The sequence below is a fragment of the Hypanus sabinus genome, chromosome 9 (assembly GCF_030144855.1).
Source record: "Hypanus sabinus isolate sHypSab1 chromosome 9, sHypSab1.hap1, whole genome shotgun sequence".
In the NCBI taxonomy this organism is placed as follows: Eukaryota; Metazoa; Chordata; class Chondrichthyes; order Myliobatiformes; family Dasyatidae; genus Hypanus; species Hypanus sabinus.
The window spans coordinates 90,893,652-90,917,240 of NC_082714.1; the positions used below are offsets into that span (position 1 = coordinate 90,893,652).

Sequence of the window (23,589 nt, forward strand, 5' to 3'; positions counted from 1 at the left end):
GTACACTGCAATACGTAATAATAAAAATGATAAGATATAATAAGAATATATAAAAAATAAATTAAATAAGTCATGCTAACGCAGAAGGAAAAAATTAGTGAGGAAGCACTCCTGGGTTCATTGTCCTTTCAGAGATGTGAAGGTGGGGGGGGGGGGGAAGATGCCAGAATAAGAAGGTGGTGGGGCAGGCCAGGGGGTGACAGGTGAAGCCAGGAGGGTGGGGAAGGGGGGGAGGAGACGTGACAGGCAAAAGAAGTAAAACGAAATGTCAACTGTTTTATTCTTTTCCACTGATGCTGTTGAGTTTATGTGTGTGTGTGTGATACGTTCGGAATGATCTACCGATTATCGATTGACCGACCTATTCGGCTGTTGTGTCCAGGACCATGGAGCTCCTAGCCACCAGAAGGTCATAGAGTCACAGCACAGAAGCAGGCCCCAAGCTGTGATTCTGCCTGATCCCATTGACCATCACCCTCCATACCCTTCCCATCCATGTCCTTAGCCAAACCTTTTTTTTTAAACATCTCTTTATTGCTTTTACACAATGAAAACACATTAGATCATCCATAGGTTTGAAAATGCAACAAAGTTAAAGGGAAAAAAATAAGAAATCAAAAGAAAAAAAACACACACAAAAAAGCAAACACCCCACCATTATAAAAGCAGTCAATTCAGTTCGTTGTTTTCATCATCCTGAATATTGTTCTCCAGAAACTTGTAGAAACTGTCCCAAATTTCCCGAAATTTGCCAAGTTTGTTTTTTGTGATGTAGCTTATTTTTTCTAGAGCACGATAAGAAGTCATTCCTTTCAGCCGTTGTGAGTCCACTGGTTGTTGCTTTCTTCCATAAATGGGCTATGCAGCATTTGGCTTCCAGAAAACAAATGTTAAGCAGAGACCTTACATTTTTGGAGGTTACAAAGAATACATAATTTAGGATCAAGGGGCACCTTTTTTCCAATATCTGACTAATCAAATCCAGCACCTTCGTCCAGAAGCAGATTATGTGGGGGCACTCCCACGTACAATGGAACAGAGACCCCTTTTGGTGATTACATTTATTGCATGTGTCTGGAATGTTGGGTTAAAAAGTGATGCAACCTGACTGCAGTATTGATAACCGTCTGGTTATCCATTTGTATTGTAGTGATTTAGAATGATTATTCACTGATTGGGTTTGAACTAACGAACAAGCTTCTGACCACTCTTTTTCTGACAGATTCTCATGCAAATCAGTTCTCCATGCTTGTAGTATGTTGTTTGATGACTCATTACACTTACTTGCAAACAAATTGTATAATACAGACATGTCCCCTGGCTTCAGATTATTTCAGAGTGATGTCTTCTAGTGAAGATAAAGGAGGGAGTTTCAAACTGTAACCTTGCCTGGACATAATAAAACTTCACAACTGAAGGTATTTAAAAAAAGTGTTTTGTTGGAATTCCATATGTGGCCTTGAGTTCTTCAAATGACATAAGTGTATCGCCCTTATAAAGATCAGACACCTTAGCTATGTCTTGGGTCTGCTCTGCCGGGCTGGAGCCATCATTACCAAAGATAGGAGTAAACTGGGATAACTGTGATGATGTCTCTCCCAAATACACAACAGCATTGTGCCAAACCATTATTGTATTTTTTAAGAAGGGGTTTTTTAGTTTGTTTGACCAGTTTTTTCTTATCTGCTGAGTACATATATAGTTCTAGAGGGATTTTAATCGACTGGGGTACCATTAAGACCCAAGTAGGGGAGTGATCCTTAACAAAGTAAAACATTCGTGCTCTAATTTGGGCCGCCCAGAAATACCATATAAGATTTGGTAGCTGTCAGCCGCCTCTATCACAAGGCAGATATAACAGGGAAAGCCTGAGTCTCAGATGTCTATTATTCCAGATGAAATTACAGAAAATTTTCTTTAACAAATAAAAGAAAGATAATGGAGAAGAAAGTGGAATAGATTGGAAAAGGAACAGGAACTTCAGTAAAATTGACATCTTTAGAATGTTTATGTGTCCAATTAAAGATATGGACAATTTCATCCATCTGTTTATAAGTTGAACAGCTGAGTCTGTGAGAGGGTTATAATTAATTGGGATAATTTTATCAGTAGTAGGAGTAAATTTAACACCCAGATAGGTAAAACCCTGTTCTGACACCATAAATGGAGTTTGAAGTGGGAGAATTGAGTCTCACCCACTTTTATCCATGAATAATATTGCAGATTTGTTGTTGTTTACTTTATAGCCTGCAAAAGTACCAAAAGTACTTATCAGATCAGTTAAGACAGGTAATGTTTGTTTCAAGTTGGAGCAAAATGAAATTACGTCATCCGTGTACTGGGCTATGCGATGTTCTATATCTCCTATAGTTATTCCTGATATGTTAATCTGTTTTCGAATTGCCAGAGCAAGTGGCTCAATGGCCAGGATAAACAGGAGGGGAGATAGGGGGCAGCCCTGTCTTGCTCCCCGTTGGAGTTTAAAAGGTGCCGAGAAAAAGCCCGTTAGTTAAAATTTCAGCCCGTGGGTTAGAATAAAGAAGCTGTATCCACCTTAGAAATTTCCCCCATACCAAATCTTCCTAAAACTTTAAATAGATACTGCCACTCCACTCTGTTGAAGGCTCAAACTTCTTTTAAATGTTGAAATCGAACCCCATCCACCACTTCTGCTGGCAGCTCCTTCCGCACTCTCACCAGCCTCTGAGTGAAATAGTTCCCCTTCCTCCCAAGACCTCTAGATCTAGTCTCAGTCAGAAAATCCAGCTGGCATTTACCCTTTATCAAATCTTTCTGCAACCTTCTAGTTCTAGATGGACCCACTGACCATGCACGGCCTTGGGGTGATAGGAAACCAGACATCACACGGCCACAGGAGAACATGAAAATCTCACACACACACTCAAATCTATTTAATTTTTAATTATTTAGAGCTACACCGTGGAGCAGGCCCTACTGACCCTTCGAGCCTCACCGCCTGGCATCCCACAGATGTAACCCTGGCCTAATCACGGGACAATTTACATTGGCCAATTAACCTACAAACCCATCCACCTTTGGACAGTGGGTGGAAACCAGAGCGCCCGGAGGAAACCCACGTGGTCACGGGAGGGCGTACAAACTCCTCACAGACGCTGCTGGAATTCCGACACCAACCGCAGTGCTGCCACGGCGGCCCGCAGCGACCTGAGTCACTCCCATGAGCTGCTGCTCGACTCTGCAGGATGCCCCCAAGCCTCTTAAAGCTGGAGGAGGTTGACCAGACCTCCATAATGCTCTAGAAAACGACTGGGTGTTGTGCATAGGTGTGTTGCATAGATGTTGCAGACCACCCTTACGAACAGACATCCTTATGAAGAACATTTAAAGCAGAGAGCAAAACAGGCCCTTCAGCCCACAATGTTGTGCTAACCCTTTAACTTACTCCGGGATCAATCTAACCCTTTCCTCCCACATAGCCCTCCACTTATCTAAGAGTCTCCTAAGTGTATCTGCACTTTCCACACACTCTCTGACCTCCCCTCTGTCCTCTCTTCCAATCACCTTAGAGTTATGTCCTCTCATATTAGCTGTTGCTGCTCTGGGGAAAAGGCGCTGACTATCCGCACTCTCTCTATGCTATATGCTACTGAGAACATATCTCTTTTCCTTCCACGTACAGACACCACACAGTAGCTGGTCCTTCCTGCCCAACGAGTCTGCACGGCCCGATTTCTCCCATGTGACCGATGAACCCGCTGTGGGAGGAGCAGCCGGGTGAACGTACCAACTCCTCGCAGACAGCGGTGGGGACTGAACCCGGTGTAGAGCACTGTGATATTGTTACGCTAACTGTTACACTAATACGCTGTTCATGGTACCGTAGCGGTCTCTGGTCTACTGTTGGCTCCAGTCCATGTACTTATTGGAGTGACACTAACTGGAGATAGTCCTTGCATTGTTTTCCGGTTTAATGAAATGAAGTCTTTAGAATTTTCCAGCAGAAAGAACAATCTTTTCTGGACCAACTTGCATTAGAAACCCCAAGGGAACTCGTGCCCCCGCTTCTCAAATTAATTGGGACTTAACCCCAACAGTCGATCCGTCTCAGGTAGGACCAAGGGCAGATGTGACTCCAGATTTGTCCGGAGTGTGGGGCAGCTGTGGGGGGGTCATCCAGACTGACTGCGTGCTGACCCCATCTCAGGGCAGGTGTCAGGCCTGCCGCGCTGCAATCGTCGCCGTCTTCGACTTGCTGAGACGCTACCGAACTGTCCCGTCTGTCAAGGCAGCGGGGGGACCAGGGTGATATCCCAAACTCTGCTATACCTGTTCCTGAGGTACTCTGTCCTGGTTCTTCCGGATCACCAGCCTAACTGGGCCCGCCGGTTGCGATTTTATCAGATTCCAAGCTTCGTAACAAGTGCGATCATGACAGTCTTCTCCGTTAACCCGCAGCAGCTCGTCTCCCTGCTGGATCAAGCCACTGCTTTCTGCTATTCCACCTGGAAAAGAGGAGCCCAGGTTAAAAAACTCCGTCCTTTTCTGCCCTAGATCCCCAGGAACGAAGAGCTCAGAAACCAAAATGGTGGTGGAGATGAAGCACAAGATCTTAAGGTTTAAGGGCACAATTAGACCATTCAGCTCATGATGTCTGCTCCACCATTCCACCACGGCTGATGTATTAACCCTTCAACCCCATCCTCCCCGTAACCCTTACAAATCAAGAACCCATCAACCTCCACTTTAAATATAACTAATGACTGGACTGTTTATTCGCCTCCATAGATGCTGCCCGACCTGCTGAGTTTTTCCTGCATTTTGTGTGTGCCCCCGTTTTCCTCCATCCCTTCTCTTCCTCCCCATTTGTCTCTCTGCCCTCCCTCTTCGACAATGCCCCTTCTTCTTCTGAACACGTTCATTACCTCCAACCCTTCCTCTCCCCCATCACTCCTTCTCTCCCTCAAACCTTACATGTACAGCTTCCAGCTCATTCTCTACCTCTCAGTACAAGACCACAAGACATAGGAACAGAATTAGGCCATTTGGCCCATTGAGTCTTCTCCAAAAGGATCATAGTTGATCCTTTTTTCTCCTCCTCAGTCCCACTCCCCGGTCTTCTCCCCATAACCTTTGATACCATGGCCAATCAAGAACAGATCAACCTCCGCCCTAGATACACTCAACAACCCGACCTCCACAGCTGCCTGTGGTAACATTTTCATGAATTCACCACCCTCCGTCTAAAGAAATTTCTCTGTTTTAAATGGACTCGCTTATATTCTGAGAATGTGCCCTCTTGTCCTAGACTCCTCCACCATGTGAAACATCCTCCCCACATCTACTCTGTCCAGGCTTTCAACATTCAAGAAGTTTCAATGAGATCCCCCTTCATCCTCCTAAATTCTAGCAAGTAGAAACTCAGAGCCATCAGATGTTCCTCATAGATAATCCTTTCATTCCCAGAATCATCCTCGTCTGGACCCTCTCCAATGCCAGCACATCTTTTCTCAGATGAGAAGCCCAAAACTGTTCACAATACTCAGGATGATGTCTTATAAAGCCTCAGCATCACATCTCTTCTCTTGTAATCTAGACCTCCTGAAATAAATGCTAAAATTGAATTTGCCTTCCTCACCACCAACTCAACCTGCAAGTTAACCTTCAGGGTGTTCAGCACCAGGACTCTCAGGTCCTTTACATCTCAGATTTTTGGACTTTCTCCCTGCTTAGAAAATAGTCTGCAGATTATTTCTTCTGCCAAAGTGCATTTTCCAACACTGTATTTCATTTGTCATTTTCTTGTCCATTTTCCTAATCTGTCTCAGTCCTTCTGCATCCTACCTGTTTCCTCAATACTACCTGCCCCTCCACCAATCTTCATATTATCTGCGAACTTGGCAACAAAGCCATCTATTCCATCATCTAAATTATTGATACACAGCATAAAAAGAAGTGGTGCCAACACTGACCCCTGCGGAACACTACTAGTCACCGGCAGCCAAGCAGAAAAAGCTCCTTTTATTTCCACTCGCTGCCTCCTACCAATCATCCAGTGCTCTAACCATGCCAGTAACTTTCCTGTAATACCATGGGCTCTTAACTTGGTAAGCAGCCTCATGTGTGGCATCTCGTCAAAAAGTCCAAATATTCAACATCCACTGCATCCCCTTTATCTATCCTACTTGTAATCTCCTCAAAGAATTCCAACAGGTTCATCCAGCAAGATTTTCCCTTAAGGAAACCATGCTGGCTTTGTCCTTTTCTGTCCTGTGTCACCAAGTACTTCATAACCTCATCCTTAACAATTGACTCCAACCACTGAGATCAAGCTAACTGGTCTATAATCTCCTCTCTGCTGCCTCCCTCCTTTCTTGAAAAGCGGAGTGACATTTGCAATTTTCCAGTCCTCTGGCACCATGATTTTTGAAAGATCATTACTAAAACAGGTGGGGCTCCTTAGCCTTGGACAGCAGCCTGACTTGGAGAAGGAACACTCTGATTTTAAACCTCCGCTGCCTTGCGGCCAAACCCACCCACGGGAAAGGCTTCTGGAGTAAACCCCGAGGAAGAAATCCGGAGCCGGGGTCCCTGAGGCAGTTTGATGTTGTTTCCAACTTCACCCTGGCAACCTTGGCAACAATACTGGTGCCAAGCTGTATCGACGCTTGCCCTTCCCTCGGACTACATCAGTGACGTGGACAGGGGAACACGCTGCATGGGCAGCAGCCGGTTCTTCAAATCTTCCCACCTTGGAGAGGACACAGTCCACCAGAGGCGCAAACGCGTGACCCCCGGGATCGACAGCTGCCTTCGGATTAATAATGCCTCCATAATCTCTACCGCCTATTCTTTCAGAACCCTATGGTGCAGTTCATCTGGTCTGGGTGACTTATGTACCTTTAGGTCTTCCAGCTTTCTGAGCAACTTCTCCCTTGTAATAATAACTGTACTCACTTCTCTCCCCTCTCACCCTTCAACACCTGACTGATGCAAACTACTCATTTAGTTCATCTGCCATCTCCTTCTCCCCCGTTATTATTTCTCCGGCTTCATTTTCAACTGGTCCTATATCCACTCTCATCTCTCTTATTTTTTTTTATTTGAAAAACTTCTTCTATCCACCTTGATATTGTTTGATAGTTTGCTTTCGTATTTCATCTTTTCCCTCTTAATGATTCTTTTAGTTGCTTTCTATAGGTTTTTAAAAGCTTCCCAATCCTCTATCTTCCCACTAGTTTCTGCTTTGCTGTATGCCCTCTCTTTTGATTTTTCATTAGTTTTGACCGCCCTTGAAAGCCACAGTCAGAAACATAGAAAACCTGCAGCACAATACAGGCCCTTTCGCCTGCAAAGTTGTGTCAAACACGTCCCTACCTCAGAAATTACTAGGCTTACCCATAGCCCTCTATTTTTCTAAGCTCCATGTACCCATTCAAAAGTCTCTTAAAAGACCCTATCATATCCGCCTCCACCACCATTGCCGGCAGCCCATTCCACGGACTCACCACTCCCTGAGTAAAAAACTTACTGCTGACATCTCATTTGTACCTACTCTCCAGCACCTTAAACCTGTGTCCTCTTGTGGCAACCATTTCAGACCTGGGGAAAAAGCCTCTGACTATCCACACAATCAATGCCTCTCATCATCTTATACGCCTCTATCAGGTCACCTCTCATCCTCCGTCGCTCCAAGGAGAGAAGGCTAAGTACATTCAACCTATTCTCAAAAGGCATGTTCCCCAATCCAGGCAACACCCTTGTAAATCTCCTCTGCACCCTTTCTATGGCTTCCACATCCTTCCTGTAGTGAAGCAACCAGAACTGAGCACAGTACTCCAAGTGGGGTCTGACCCAGGGTCCAATATAGCTGTAACATTACCTCTTGGCTCCTAAATTCAACTCCATGATTGATGAAGGCCAATACACCATATGCCTTGTTAACCACAGAGTCAACCTGTGCAGCTGCTTTGAGTGTCCTATGGACTCGGACCCCAAGATCCCTCTGATCCTCCACGCTGCCAAGAGTCTTGCCATTAATACTATATTCTGCCATCATATTTGACCTACCAAAATGAACCACTTCACTATCTGGGTTGAACTCCATCTGCCACTTCTCAGCCCAGTTTTGCATCCTATCAATGTCCCACTGTAACCTCTGTCAGTCCTCCACACTATCCACAACAACTCCAACCTTTGTGTTATCAGCAAATTTACTAACCCATCCCTCCACTTCCTCATCCAGGTCAGTATAAAAATCACAAAGTGTAAAGGTCCCAGAACAGATCCCTGAGACACTCCACTGGTCACCAACCTCCATGCAGAATGTGACCCATCTACAACCACTCTTTGCCTTCTGTGGGCAAGCCAGTTCTGGCTGTACTATTTTGCCATTTGCGGTTTTCTTTGTTTTTGGAATACATCTATTCTGCACCTTCCTCATTTTCCCCAGAAACTCACACCATTGCTGCTCTGCTGTCATCCCTGCCAACTAATTTGCCTTCAAATTTTCTTTGGCCTACTCCTCTCTCATACCACTGAAATTTCCTTTACTGCTACATCAGACTTTACTTTTACTCAACAAATTCACTCTCTTGAGATCCATTAACAACTTAGTTTTCCCAATCTACCTGCATATTAATATCTCCTTAACATTTCCCTTTTGACAAGTCTTTTCTACTTCCCGTTCTAATCTGTAGTCCACATCCCAACTATTGTTTGGAGGCCTGTATATAACTGCCATCAGGGTCCTTTTACCCTTGCAGTTTCTTAACTCAACCCCCAAGGATTCAACATCTTCTGATCCTATGTCACATCTTTCTAATAGGAGCAGAATTAGGCCACTCAAGTCTCCTCAATTCCATCATAGCATTTCAGAGAGGGAGAGCTATCTGGATTCCCCTTCTCAAGTTAATCCAGCACCAGACCCTCCCACGGCATAGGATTAGCTCTGAGCCTATACTCACTGGAGTTTAGAAGGATGAGGGTTAATCTCATTGAAATCTATTGAATATGGAAAGGCCTATATAGAATGGAGGAGGACAGGATTTTTCCTATCATGGAGGGATGTAGGACCAGAGGGCACAGCCTCACAATAGAATGATGTCCACTTAGAACAGAAATGAGGAGGAATTTCTCTAGCCAGAGAGTGGTGAATCTGTGGAGTTCATTGACACAGGCAGCTGTGGGGGGCCAAATCATTGAGTATACTTAAAGAGGACGTTGATAGGTTCTTGATTAGTCAAGGTGTCAAAGGTAATGGGGAGAAGGCAGGTGAAAGGATAGAATGGCAGAGCCGACTCATTGGGCCAAATGGCCTAATTCTGCTCTTATGCCTTATGTTTGTGCTGTTATGACGTACAGTATGTTAGGCTGACTGTTCATTGGTACAGAGTCCCACCATTCTCCACGTTCCCTTCCTACCGATTGGAGATTCCCTTCCAGCTCAGTTTGGTTGGGAACTCTGTTGCTGATCGCTTCTGTTGTTTGCATGATTTGTTTTTTTCTTTCTCTGCAAATTTGGGGTTGGTCTTTTTTTTTTAATTGGTTTCTTTTAGGTGTCTTGCTTTGCTACTGCCTGGAAGCAGACAGATTTCAAGATATATGACTTACACATTCTTTGATAATAAATGTACCTTGAATCTTTGAATCCTACCTGAGAAAACCTTTTTGATAGTGAGGGGTCGATCCCCTTGACTGGAATCCTTTCCGCCATCCAGGCTGAAGCCTAGGCCAGCATTATTTTTCTCCAGCTCCACAGTGATGCACTCTCCCAAGTTCTCTGTGGGAAGAGTACGCCAATCAAAACCTAGAGACCAGCTCTTCAAATAACTCCGCACCCCCCCCCCCCCAAAACAAACAGCCCCTCACAAGCTCCACAAAATAGGACGACATGGTAGTGAAGCAGTTTGTGTAACACTATTACAGTGCCAGTGACCCGGGTTGAATTCCTCTGTGAGGAGTTTGTACGTTATCCCCGTGACCATGCGGATTTCCTCCCACAGTCCAAGATATATGGATTAATAGGATAATTGGTCACATGAGTGTAATTGGGCAGCACAGGCTCATTGGGCCGAAGGGCCTGTTACTGTGCTCCGTCTCTAAATAAATAAAAGTAAATTTTAAAAATTTATCGGCTCCCAAAGTACTGTCCTGACACAGTGATCTTTCTGTGAACCAAATTCCTACTGTCCCATCCCATCTCCATGGCTCAAATGGGAACCAGCTCCCCAAATACTGTTCCAACACAGAGATTCCTCTTTAGAACTCAACTCCCCAAATATCATTCCAATACAGCCTGAGGGAACTATCTTCCAAATACTGACTCATTAAACAGACACCGTCCCGAGCACCTAGCGCCCAGTGCACAGTGTAATTTTGGGACTCAACTCAAACACTTTGTCCCAATTTGGAAACTCGTAATCCCTCCCCACCCCCAGCCCATTGGGAGAGGAAAGGGGTCCTTACCTGACACCTGGTCACCATGATGCTCATTACTGGCACTGGCACCCCTGTGAACAGCTCTCTTCTCTGCTTTGGTCACCTTCCGCACCACGACGATAGCCTGCTTCGAAGGTCGAGCCTTGTGGAGGTGGGAGAGGGCCTCGCTGTGGGTGACGCCCTTGAGGGAGTATCCATTGATGGACAGGATCTCGTCTCCCTGCTCGATGGTACCCTCTTGGGCGGCCAGACCGTGTGGGAACACCTTGTGAGCCTGGTGGAGAGAGCAGTAGTTCTTAAGGAGGGAGAGGTCATCGCTCCGGGCATTACTGAGGGAGTTCTGCTTGTTCCTCAGTGTCGTTCTCCAGGAGAAACCCTGTCACCTGCTCCACGGCAGCTCAGTCACATCCACTGCTGAGGGGGGAGCGCTGCACTGTGGGAGGGGCGCTGAGGAGGGAGTATTTACTGTGGGAGGGATGGTGAGGGTGGAGCGCCATACTGTGGGGGCGGTTAGGAGGAAGCACACACTTTGGAAGGGGTGGTAAGGAGGGAGCTCTGTGTTGTGGGAGGAGCAGTGGGGGGGGAGCGCATGCTGAGGGAGATGTGATGAGGAAGGAATGCCTTGCTGTGGGAGGGGCGGTGAGGAGGGGCCGTCTCACTGTGGGAGGGGTGGTGAGGAGGGGCCGTCTCACTGTGGGAGGGGCGGTGAGGAGGGACCGTCTCACTGTGGGAGGGGTGGTGAGGAGGGGCCGTCTCACTGTGGGAGGGACGGTGAGGAGGGACCGTCTCACTGTGGGAGGGGCGGTGAGTAGGGGCCGTCTCACTGTGGGAGGGGTGGTGAGGAGGGGCCGTCTCACTGTGGGAGGGACGGTGAGGAGGGGCCGTCTCACTGTGGGAGGGACGGTGAGGAGGGACCGTCTCACTGTGGGAGGGGCGGTCTCACTGTGGGAGGGGTGGTGAGGAGGGGCCGTCTCACTGTGGGAGGGGCGGTGAGGAGGGGCCGTCTCACTGTGGGAGGGGCGGTGAGGAGGGGCCGTCTCACTGTGGGAGGGGCGGTGAGGAGGGGCCGTCTCACTGTGGGAGGGGCTGTCTCACTGTGGGAGGGGCGGTGAGGAGGGGCCGTCACTGTGGGAGGGGCCATCTCACTGTGGGAGGGGCGGTGAGGAGGGGCCGTCTCACCGTGGGAGGGGCGGTGAGGAGGGACTGTCTCACTGTGGGAGGGGCGGTGAGGAGGAGCCGTCTCACTGTGGGAGGGGCGGTGAGGAGGAGCCGTCTCACTGTGGGAGGGGCGGTGAGGAGGGGCCGTCTCACTGTGGGAGGGGCGGTGAGGAGGGGCCGTCACTGTGGGAGGGGCGGTGAGGAGGGACTGTCTCACTGTGTGACGGGTGGTGAGGAGGGACCGTCTCACTGTGGGAGGGGTGATGAGGAGGGACCGTCTCACTGTGGGAGGGGTGGTGAGGAGGGGCCGTCTCACTGTGGGAGGGGCCGTCTCACTGTGGGAGTGGTGGTGAGAAGGGGCCGTCTCACTGTGGGAGGGGCCGTCTCACTGTGGGAGGGGCGGTGAGGAGGGGCGGTGAGGAGGGGCCGTCTCACTGTGGGAGGGGTGGTGAGGAGGGGCCGTCTCACTGTGGGAGCGGCCGTCTCACTGTGGGAGGGGTGGTGAGGAGGGGCCGTCTCACTGTGGGAGGGGCCGTCTCACTGTGGGAGGGGCGGTGAGAAGGGGCCGTCTCACTGTGGGAGGGGTGGTGAGAAGGGGCCGTCTCACTGTGGGAGGGGTGGTGAGGAGGGGCCGTCTCACTGTGGGAGCGGCCGTCTCACTGTGGGAGGGGCGGTGAGGAGGGGCCGTCTCACTGTGGGAGGGGCGGTGAGGAGGGACTGTCTCACTGCGGGAGGGGTGATGAGGAGGGACCGTCTCACTGTGGGAGGGGTGGTGAGGAGGGGCCGTCTCACTGTGGGAGGGGCAGTCTCACTGTGGGAGTGGTGGTGAGAAGGGGCCGTCTCACTGTGGGAGGGGCCGTCTCACTGTGGGAGGGGTGGTGAGGAGGGGCCGTCTCACTGTGGGAGCGGCCGTCTCACTGTGGGAGGGGCGGTGAGAGGGGCCGTCTCACTGTGGGAGGGGCGGTGAGGAGGGGCTGCCTCACTGTGGGACAGGCGGTGAGGAGGGGCCGTCTCACTGTGGGAGGGGCGGTGAGGAGGGGCCGTCTCACTGTGGGAGGGGCGGTGAGGAAGGGCCGTCTCACTGTGGGAGGGGCGGTGAGGAGGGACTGTCTCACTGTGGGAGGGGTGATGAGGAGGGACCGTCTCACTGTGGGAGGGGTGGTGAGGAGGGGCCGTCTCACTGTGGGAGGGGCCGTCTCACTGTGGGAGTGGTGGTGAGAAGGGGCCGTCTCACTGTGGGAGGGGCCGTCTCACTGTGGGAGGGGTGGTGAGGAGGGGCCGTCTCACTGTGGGAGCGGCCGTCTCACTGTGGGAGGGGCGGTGAGAAGGGGCCGTCTCACTGTGGGAGCGGCCGTCTCACTGTGGGAGGGGCGGTGAGAAGGGGCCGTCTCACTGTGGGAGGGGCGGTGAGAGGGGCCGTCTCACTGTGGGAGGGGCGGTGAGGAGGGGCCGTCTCACTGTGGGAGGGGCGGTGAGGAGGGGCTGCCTCACTGTGGGAGGGGCGGTGAGGAGGGGCTGCCTCACTGTGGGACAGGCGGTGAGGAGGGGCCGTCTCACTGTGGGAGGGGCGGTGAGGAGGGGCCGTCTCACTGTGGGAGGGGCGGTGAGGAGGGGCCGTCTCACTGTGGGAGGGGCGGTGAGGAGGGGCCGTCTCACTGTGGGACGGGCGGTGAGGAGGGGCTGCCTCACTGTGGGAGGGGTGGTGAGAGGGGCCGTCACTGTGGGAGGGGCGGTGAGAGGGGCTGTCTCACTGTGGGAGGGGTGGTGAGAAGGGGCGGTGAGGAGGGGCCGTCTCACTGTGGGAGGGGTGGTGAGGAGTGGCCGTCTCACTGTGGGAGCGGCCGTCTCACTGTGGGAGGGGTGGTGAGGAGGGGCCGTCTCACTGTGGGAGCGGCCGTCTCACTGTGGGAGGGGCGGTGAGAGGGGCCGTCTCACTGTGGGAGGGGCGGTGAGGAGGGGCCGTCTCACTGTGGGATGGGTGGTGAGGAGGGGCCGTCTCACTGTGGGAGCGGCCGTCTCACTGTGGGAGGGGCGGTGAGAGGGGCCGTCTCACTGTGGGAGGGGCGGTGAGGAGGGGCTGCCTCACTGTGGGAGGGGCGGTGAGGAGGGGCTGCCTCACTGTGGGACAGGCGGTGAGGAGGGGCCGTCTCACTGTGGGAGGGGCGGTGAGGAGGGGCCGTCTCACTGTGGGACAGGCGGTGAGGAGGGGCCGTCTCACTGTGGGAGGGGCGGTGAGGAGGGGCCGTCTCACTGTGGGACGGGTGGTGAGGAGGGGCTGCCTCACTGTGGGAGGGGTGGTGAGAGGGGCCGTCACTGTGGGAGGGGCCATCTCACTGTGGGAGGGGCGGTGAGGAGGGGCCGTCTCACTGTGGGAGGGGCGGTGAGGAGGGACTGTCTCACTGTGGGAGGGGTGATGAGGAGGGGCCGTCTCACTGTGGGAGGGGTGGTGAGGATGTGCCGTCTCACTGTGGGAGGGGCCGTCTCAATGTGGGAGGGGCTGTCTCACTGTGGGAGGGGCGGTGATGAGGGGCCGTCACTGTGGGAGGGGCGGTGAGGAGGGGCCGTCTCACTGTGGGAGGGGCGGTGAGGAGGGACTGTCTCACTGTGTGACGGGTGGTGAGGAGGGACCGTCTCACTGTGGGAGGGGTGATGAGGAGGGACCGTCTCACTGTGGGAGGGGTGGTGAGGAGGGGCCGTCTCACTGTGGGAGGGGCCGTCTCACTGTGGGAGTGGTGGTGAGAAGGGGCCGTCTCACTGTGGGAGGGGCCGTCTCACTGTGGGAGGGGCGGTGAGGAGGGGCGGTGAGGAGGGGCCGTCTCACTGTGGGAGGGGTGGTGAGGAGGGGCCGTCTCACTGTGGGAGCGGCCGTCTCACTGTGGGAGGGGTGGTGAGGAGGGGCCGTCTCACTGTGGGAGGGGCCGTCTCACTGTGGGAGGGGCGGTGAGAAGGGGCCGTCTCACTGTGGGAGGGGTGGTGAGAAGGGGCCGTCTCACTGTGGGAGGGGTGGTGAGGAGGGGCCGTCTCACTGTGGGAGCGGCCGTCTCACTGTGGGAGGGGCGGTGAGGAGGGGCCGTCTCACTGTGGGAGGGGCGGTGAGGAGGGACTGTCTCACTGCGGGAGGGGTGATGAGGAGGGACCGTCTCACTGTGGGAGGGGTGGTGAGGAGGGGCCGTCTCACTGTGGGAGGGGCAGTCTCACTGTGGGAGTGGTGGTGAGAAGGGGCCGTCTCACTGTGGGAGGGGCCGTCTCACTGTGGGAGGGGTGGTGAGGAGGGGCCGTCTCACTGTGGGAGCGGCCGTCTCACTGTGGGAGGGGCGGTGAGAGGGGCCGTCTCACTGTGGGAGGGGCGGTGAGGAGGGGCTGCCTCACTGTGGGACAGGCGGTGAGGAGGGGCCGTCTCACTGTGGGAGGGGCGGTGAGGAGGGGCCGTCTCACTGTGGGAGGGGCGGTGAGGAAGGGCCGTCTCACTGTGGGAGGGGCGGTGAGGAGGGACTGTCTCACTGTGGGAGGGGTGATGAGGAGGGACCGTCTCACTGTGGGAGGGGTGGTGAGGAGGGGCCGTCTCACTGTGGGAGGGGCCGTCTCACTGTGGGAGTGGTGGTGAGAAGGGGCCGTCTCACTGTGGGAGGGGCCGTCTCACTGTGGGAGGGGTGGTGAGGAGGGGCCGTCTCACTGTGGGAGCGGCCGTCTCACTGTGGGAGGGGCGGTGAGAAGGGGCCGTCTCACTGTGGGAGCGGCCGTCTCACTGTGGGAGGGGCGGTGAGAAGGGGCCGTCTCACTGTGGGAGGGGCGGTGAGAGGGGCCGTCTCACTGTGGGAGGGGCGGTGAGGAGGGGCCGTCTCACTGTGGGAGGGGCGGTGAGGAGGGGCTGCCTCACTGTGGGAGGGGCGGTGAGGAGGGGCTGCCTCACTGTGGGACAGGCGGTGAGGAGGGACCGTCTCACTGTGGGAGGGGCGGTGAGGAGGGGCCGTCTCACTGTGGGAGGGGCGGTGAGGAGGGGCCGTCTCACTGTGGGACAGGCGGTGAGGAGGGGCTGCCTCACTGTGGGAGGGGTGGTGAGAGGGGCCGTCACTGTGGGAGGGGCGGTGAGAGGGGCTGTCTCACTGTGGGAGGGGTGGTGAGAAGGGGCCGTCTCACTGTGGGAGGGGTGGTGAGGAGTGGCCGTCTCACTGTGGGAGCGGCCGTCTCACTGTGGGAGGGGTGGTGAGGAGGGGCCGTCTCACTGTGGGAGCGGCCGTCTCACTGTGGGAGGGGCGGTGAGAGGGGCCGTCTCACTGTGGGAGGGGCGGTGAGGAGGGGCCGTCTCACTGTGGGATGGGTGGTGAGGAGGGGCCGTCTCACTGTGGGAGCGGCCGTCTCACTGTGGGAGGGGCGGTGAGAGGGGCCGTCTCACTGTGGGAGGGGCGGTGAGGAGGGGCTGCCTCACTGTGGGAGGGGCGGTGAGGAGGGGCTGCCTCACTGTGGGACAGGCGGTGAGGAGGGGCCGTCTCACTGTGGGAGGGGCGGTGAGGAGGGGCCGTCTCACTGTGGGACAGGCGGTGAGGAGGGGCCGTCTCACTGTGGGAGGGGCGGTGAGGAGGGGCCGTCTCACTGTGGGACGGGTGGTGAGGAGGGGCTGCCTCACTGTGGGAGGGGTGGTGAGAGGGGCCGTCACTGTGGGAGGGGCCATCTCACTGTGGGAGGGGCGGTGAGGAGGGGCCGTCTCACTGTGGGAGGGGCGGTGAGGAGGGACTGTCTCACTGTGGGAGGGGTGATGAGGAGGGGCCGTCTCACTGTGGGAGGGGTGGTGAGGATGTGCCGTCTCACTGTGGGAGGGGCCGTCTCAATGTGGGAGGGGCTGTCTCACTGTGGGAGGGGCGGTGATGAGGGGCCGTCACTGTGGGAGGGGCGGTGAGGAGGGGCCGTCTCACTGTGGGAGGGGCGGTGAGGAGGGACTGTCTCACTGTGTGACGGGTGGTGAGGAGGGACCGTCTCACTGTGGGAGGGGTGATGAGGAGGGACCGTCTCACTGTGGGAGGGGTGGTGAGGAGGGGCCGTCTCACTGTGGGAGGGGCCGTCTCACTGTGGGAGTGGTGGTGAGAAGGGGCCGTCTCACTGTGGGAGGGGCCGTCTCACTGTGGGAGGGGCGGTGAGGAGGGGCGGTGAGGAGGGGCCGTCTCACTGTGGGAGGGGTGGTGAGGAGGGGCCGTCTCACTGTGGGAGCGGCCGTCTCACTGTGGGAGGGGTGGTGAGGAGGGGCCGTCTCACTGTGGGAGGGGCCGTCTCACTGTGGGAGGGGCGGTGAGAAGGGGCCGTCTCACTGTGGGAGGGGTGGTGAGAAGGGGCCGTCTCACTGTGGGAGGGGTGGTGAGGAGGGGCCGTCTCACTGTGGGAGCGGCCGTCTCACTGTGGGAGGGGCGGTGAGGAGGGGCCGTCTCACTGTGGGAGGGGCGGTGAGGAGGGACTGTCTCACTGCGGGAGGGGTGATGAGGAGGGACCGTCTCACTGTGGGAGGGGTGGTGAGGAGGGGCCGTCTCACTGTGGGAGGGGCACTCACTGTGGGAGTGGTGGTGAGAAGGGGCCGTCTCACTGTGGGAGGGGCCGTCTCACTGTGGGAGGGGTGGTGAGGAGGGGCCGTCTCACTGTGGGAGCGGCCGTCTCACTGTGGGAGGGGCGGTGAGAGGGGCCGTCTCACTGTGGGAGGGGCCGTCTCACTGTGGGAGGGGCGGTGAGAAGGGGCCGTCTCACTGTGGGAGGGGCGGTGAGGAGGGACTGTCTCACTGTGGGAGGGGTGATGAGGAGGGGCCGTCTCACTGTGGGAGGGGTGGTGAGGATGTGCCTTCTCACTGTGGGAGGGGCCGTCTCAATGTGGGAGGGGCTGTCTCACTGTGGGAGGGGCGGTGATGAGGGGCCGTCACTGTGGGAGGGGCGGTGAGGAGGGGCCGTCTCACTGTGGGAGGGGCGGTGAGGAGGGACCGTCTCACTGTGGGAGGGGCGGTGAGGAGGGGCCGTCTCACTGTGGGAGTGGTGGTGAGAAGGGGCCGTCTCACTGTGGGAGGGGCCGTCTCACTGTGGGAGGGGTGGTGAGGAGGGGCCGTCTCACTGTGGGAGCGGCCGTCTCACTGTGGGAGGGGCGGTGAGAGGGGCCGTCTCACTGTGGGAGGGGCGGTGAGGAGGGGCTGCCTCACTGTGGGACAGGCGGTGAGGAGGGGCCGTCTCACTGTGGGAGGGGCGGTGAGGAGGGGCTGCCTCACTGTGGGACAGGCGGTGAGGAGGGGCCGTCTCACTGTGGGAGGGGCGGTGAGGAGGGGCCGTCTCACTGTGGGAGGGGCGGTGAGGAGGGGCCGTCTCACTGTGGGAGGCGCGGTGAGGAGGGACTGTCTCACTGTGGGAGGGGTGATGAGGAGGGACCGTCTCACTGTGGGACGGGTGGTGAGGAGGGGCCGTCTCACTGTGGGAGGGGCCGTCTCACTGTGGGAGTGGTGGTGAGAAGGGGCCGTCTCACTGTGGGAGGGGCCGTCTCACTGTGGGAGGGGTGGTGAGGAGGGGCCGTCTCACTGTGGGAGCGGCCGTCTCACTGTGGGAGGGGTGGTGAGGAGGGGCCGTCTCACTGTGGGAGGGGCCGTCTCACTGTGGGAGGGGCGGTGAGGAGGGGCTGCCTCACTGTGGGAGGGGCGGTGAGGAGGGGCTGCCTCACTGTGGGACAGGCGGTGAGGAGGGGCCGTCTCACTGTGGGAGGGGCGGTGAGGAGGGGCCGTCTCACTGTGGGACAGGCGGTGAGGAGGGGCCGTCTCACTGTGGGAGGGGCGGTGAGGAGGGGCCGTCTCACTGTGGGAGGGGCGGTGAGGAGGGGCCGTCTCACTGTGGGAGGGGCGGTGAGGAGGGGCCGTCTCACTGTGGGAGGGGCGGTGAGGAGGGGCCGTCTCACTGTGGGACGGGTGGTGAGGAGGGGCTGCCTCACTGTGGGAGGGGTGGTGAGAGGGGCCGTCACTGTGGAAGGGGCGGTGAGAGGGGCTGTCTCACTGTGGGAGGGGTGGTGAGAAGGGGCTGTCTCACTGTGGGAGGGGTGGTGAGGAGGGGCCGTCTCACTGTGGGATGGGCGGTGAGAGGGGCTGTCTCACTGTGGGAGGGGTGGTGAGAAGGGGCCGGCTCACTGTGGGAGGGGCGGTGAGGAGGGGACGTCTCACTGTGGGAGCGGCCATCTCACTGTGGGAGGGGTGGTGAGAGGGGCCGTCTCACTGTGGGAGGGGCGGTGAGGAGGGACCGTCTCACTGTGGGACAGGCGGTGAGGAGGGGCCGTCTCACTGTGGGAGGGGCGGTGAGGAGGGGCCGTCTCACTGTGGGAGGGGCGGTGAGGAGGGGCCGCCTCACTGTGGGAGGGGCGGTGAGGAGGGGCCGTCTCACTGTGGGACAGGCGGTGAGGAGGGGCCGTCTCACTGTGGGAGGGGCAGTGAGGAGGGGCCGTCTCACTGTGGGAGGGGCAGTGAGGAGGGGCCGTCTCACTGTGGGAGGGGCAGTGAGGAGGGTCCGTCTCACTGTGGGACGGGTGGTGAGGAGGGGCTGCCTCACTGTGGGAGGGGCGGTGAGGAGGGGCCGTCTCACTGTGGGAGGGGCGGTGAGGAGGGGCTGCCTCACTGTGGGACAGGCGGTGAGGAGGGGCCGTCTCACTGTGGGAGGGGCGGTGAGGAGGGGCCGTCTCACTGTGGGACAGGCGGTGAGGAGGGGCCGTCTCACTGTGGGAGGGGCGGTGAGGAGGGGCCGTCTCACTGTGGGAGGGGCGGTGAGGAGGGGCCGTCTCACTGTGGGAGGGGCGGTGAGGAGGGGCCGTCTCACTGTGGGAGGGGCGGTGAGGAGGGGCCGTCTCACTGTGGGACGGGTGGTGAGGAGGGGCTGCCTCACTGTGGGAGGGGTGGTGAGAGGGGCCGTCACTGTGGAAGGGGCGGTGAGAGGGGCTGTCTCACTGTGGGAGGGGTGGTGAGAAGGGGCTGTCTCACTGTGGGAGGGGTGGTGAGGAGGGGCCGTCTCACTGTGGGATGGGCGGTGAGAGGGGCTGTCTCACTGTGGGAGGGGTGGTGAGAAGGGGCCGGCTCACTGTGGGAGGGGCGGTGAGGAGGGGACGTCTCACTGTGGGAGCGGCCATCTCACTGTGGGAGGGGTGGTGAGAGGGGCCGTCTCACTGTGGGAGGGGCGGTGAGGAGGGACCGTCTCACTGTGGGACAGGCGGTGAGGAGGGGCCGTCTCACTGTGGGAGGGGCAGTGAGGAGGGGCCGTCTCACTGTGGGAGGGGCAGTGAGGAGGGGCCGTCTCACTGTGGGACGGGTGGTGAGGAGGGGCTGCCTCACTGTGGGAGGGGCGGTGAGGAAGGGCTGCCTCACTGTGGGAGGGGTGGTGAGAGGGGCCGTCACTGTGGGAGGGGCGGTGAGAGGGGCTGTCTCACTGTGGGAGGGGCCATCTCACTGTGGGACGGGTGGTGAGGAGGGGCCGCCTCACTGTGGGAGGGGCGGTGAGGAGGGGCCGTCTCACTGTGGGAGGGGCGGTGAGGAGGGGCCGTCTCACTGTGGGAGGGGCGGTGAGGAGGGGCCGCCTCACTGTGGGAGGGGCGGTGAGGAGGGGCCGTCTCACTGTGGGACAGGCGGTGAGGAGGGGCCGTCTCACTGTGGGAGGGGCAGTGAGGAGGGGCCGTCTCACTGTGGGAGGGGCAGTGAGGAGGGGCCGTCTCACTGTGGGAGGGGCAGTGAGGAGGGTCCGTCTCACTGTGGGACGGGTGGTGAGGAGGGGCTGCCTCACTGTGGGAGGGGCGGTGAGGAGGGGCCGTCTCACTGTGGGAGCGGCCGTCTCACTGTGGGAGGGGCGGTGAGGAGGGGCCCTCTCACTGTGGGAGGGGTGGTGAGGAGGGGCCGTCTCACTGTGTGAGGGGCGGTGAGGAGGGGCTGCCTCACTGTGGGAGGGGCGGTGAGGAGGGACCGTCTCACTGTGGGACAGGCGGTGAGGAGGGGCCGTCTCACTGTGGGAGGGGCAGTGAGGAGGGGCCGTCTCACTGAGGGAGGGGCAGTGAGGAGGGGCCGTCTCACTGTGGGAGGGGTGGTGAGAAGGGGCTGTCTCACTGTGGGAGGGGCGGTGAGGGGGCCGTCTCTCTGTGGGAGGGGTGGTGAGGAGGGGCTGTCTCACTGTGGGACGGGTGGTGAGGAGGTAGCTCGTGCTGTGGGAGGGGTGGTGAAGGAGGAAGTGCTGGGTTGTGGGAGGTCCTTTACTCTTGAAGTATTAATCCAAGGTAGGCAAGAGGAATTCCCCTTGCACAATGAAGTACCCCCTATCCTAGCACTTTTTCATAAAACCAAATGGTATTTACACCTTACAAAAATTTTCTTGTAAGAAAGAAATGAATTCTTTACAGGGCAGGGGGGGTGAAGTATTTTCCAGTGACCATTATCCCTCAACTAATATCCCAGGAACGGGTACTGCAGGTCATTACCACACAGTGGGATCTGACTGTGCTTCACACTTACAATAGGCCATTTGGTGCCTCGTGCCCACCAGGATTGGGGGTGACCTCTGACCCCAGCACTGTGGTTCCAACACCACCAGATCTCTTTACCACGTACAGGTGTCATAGTTGGCGTGCGATTACGGAGACACACACGCTAGCACTTACGGTCACTGTCTTGTTCTCATGGTCCACTCCACCCGCCATGCTAAAGCCGAGGCCTGTCCCCTCCTCCTTGTGCAGGACCACCACTCGGACCTCTTCTGGACACTGTGAACCAAACAGAGAGAGAGAATTGGGATGGGGTTTCTAGTCTCACTGGTACAAAGTATGCTTAGAAGTTTTGTAAGCTGCCCGCAAAGCGTTGTGTGTTTCACCAGTGCCATCTTGAATCTCGAACAGAAAATCCTACAAAAAGTAGTGGATGCGGCCCAGTGAATCGCAGGTAAAGCAGTCCCCACCACTGAGCGCGTCTACCTGGAGCACTGTCACAGGAAAGCAGCATCCCTGAGACCCCCAGCTCCAGACCACACTCTCAACTCACCACTTGCCATCGGGAAGGAGGTACAGGAGCCTCAAGTCCCACACCACCAGGTTCAGGAACAGTTACTACCCCTCAACCATCAGGCTCTTGAACCAGTGTGGATAACTTCACTCAACCCGTCACTGAAATGTTCCCACAACTTGTGGACTCATCTCATTCTTGATATTTATCGCTTCTTTATTATTTTACTTCTTTTGGTATTTGCACATGGGTTGTTTGTCCACCTCTGTCGCACGCAGTGTTCCATCGAGTGTCTTTGTGAATGCTCACAAGATTATGAATCCCAGGCTTGTATATGGTGACATGTATGCATTTTGATAATAAATTTACTCTGAACTTGGCAAGTATAAACGCACAGAGAGTCCCATCCAACAAACCGCCCCAGCTCCTGATCTCCATCAGTTCTCATTCTCCGCATTTGCAAATCCCCTTCCAGTCTTTCCCTACCTCCCTGTGACCCCCTGTCTCTACTACATTCTTCTTCCCCCATTAGACTGGGTTAGATTAGCTTAATTTGCCACATGTACATCAAAACATACAGTGAAACGCACCAACAACCACATTGAAACGTTCAGTGAAATTCATTGTCTTGTGCCAAAGTCCAAGGATTGTGGTCACCTAAAACCACAGTGGCATAGTGGCTAGTGCAAGAGGTTTACAGCTCAAGGTGTTCCACAGTTCAATCCCAGTAATAGGGGTTTGTATGTCCTCCCTGTGAGAATGCACAGGCTTTCTCCGGGTTCCTCCCACTGGGTAGGTTATTTGGTCGTTGTAAGTTGTCCTGTGATTAGACCAGGGTTAGATCGGCGGGTTGCTGGGCAGTTGGACAGAAGTGTATCTTAAAATAACAAAATACAATTGTGGAGATTCTGATCTTTACAGGTATTTCAACTGGAGACAGATAAATGAACCGGAATTGGAGAATACACGCAGTGGCCACTTTATTAGGCACACCTACTTGTTAATACAAATATCTAATCAGCCAATCGTGTGGCAGCAACTCTGTGCATAAAAGCATGCGGACATGGTCAAGAGGTTCAGTTGTTCAGACCAAACATCAGAATGGGGAAGAAATGTGATCCAAGTGACTTTGATTATTGGTGCCAGATGGGGTGGTTTGAGTATCTCAGAAACTGCTGATCTCCTGGGATTTTCACGCACAACAGTCTCTACAGTTTACAGGGAATGGTGCAAAAAACTTCAAAAAAAAACATCCAGTGAACAGCAGTTCTGTGGGCGAAAACACGTTGTTAACGAGAGAGGTCAGAGGAGAATGGCCAGACTGGTTCCAGCTGACAGTAACTCAAGTAACCTCCCGTTACAACAGTGGTGCGCAGAAGAGATCTCTGAGCAGACAACATGATGAACCTCGAAGCGGATGTGCTACAGCAACAGGAGGCAACACTAGGTTCTACTCCTGTGACTAATACAGTGGCCACGGGGGGGTAGCTTGTTATGGGAACCAATTATAGAATGTGTCTGATGTGATGCAGAAGGCTTCCCAGAAACACACACTCTGTGGCCACTTTACTAGGTGCAGGAGGGAGCTAATGAAACGGCCACTTGTTTAAATTTCTGAGCAATCGGGGACGGTTCTGGGACTAATACAGGGGAGCTGAAGTGGAGGGTAGTTCAGTGGGCCAGGCTTGAAGGGATGGTTAACTCCTGATCTTATTGTTGTTTGAGGGGAGGGTGCCCACAAGGTGCAGCCTCATGCTCTTTCGCAACACTTCCGGCCTCCCAGATGCAGCAAACTGTGGCGCCTCTTCCTGTGTCTCAATCTGCCTTTTGCAAGAATTCCACAATGAGCGCTCTCCGTGGCCAAAGCAACACTTTCTGTGGGTTTGATACAGCTATAGTTGTTTTTGTAAAACTTGCTCCTTCCCCCTCCCCCTGTGTTGGGGGGGGGGCAGCGACCAGCATGAAACCCAGGTTTATTATCTCCAGCATATTCGTGAAATTTGTTGTTTTGAGGCAGCAGTGCACTGCAGTTATAAAAAATTTA

The 23,589-nt window shown here is 55.7% G+C and overlaps 1 protein-coding gene across 1 annotated transcript; it reads right to left on the reverse strand.

The window, feature by feature from the left end:
• Positions 1-546: 546 nt before the first annotated feature.
• Positions 547-21,311, reverse strand: LOC132398863 (pro-interleukin-16-like). Its single transcript, XM_059978699.1, has 4 exons — positions 21,209-21,311; positions 10,447-10,693; positions 9,635-9,760; positions 547-4,484 (listed from the first exon to the last, which is right to left on the reverse strand). The coding sequence occupies exons 1-4, from the start codon at positions 21,245-21,247 to the stop codon at positions 4,303-4,305; spliced, it is 594 nt and encodes a 197-aa protein (XP_059834682.1). The 5' UTR covers positions 21,248-21,311; the 3' UTR covers positions 547-4,302.
• Positions 21,312-23,589: the final 2,278 nt, after the last annotated feature.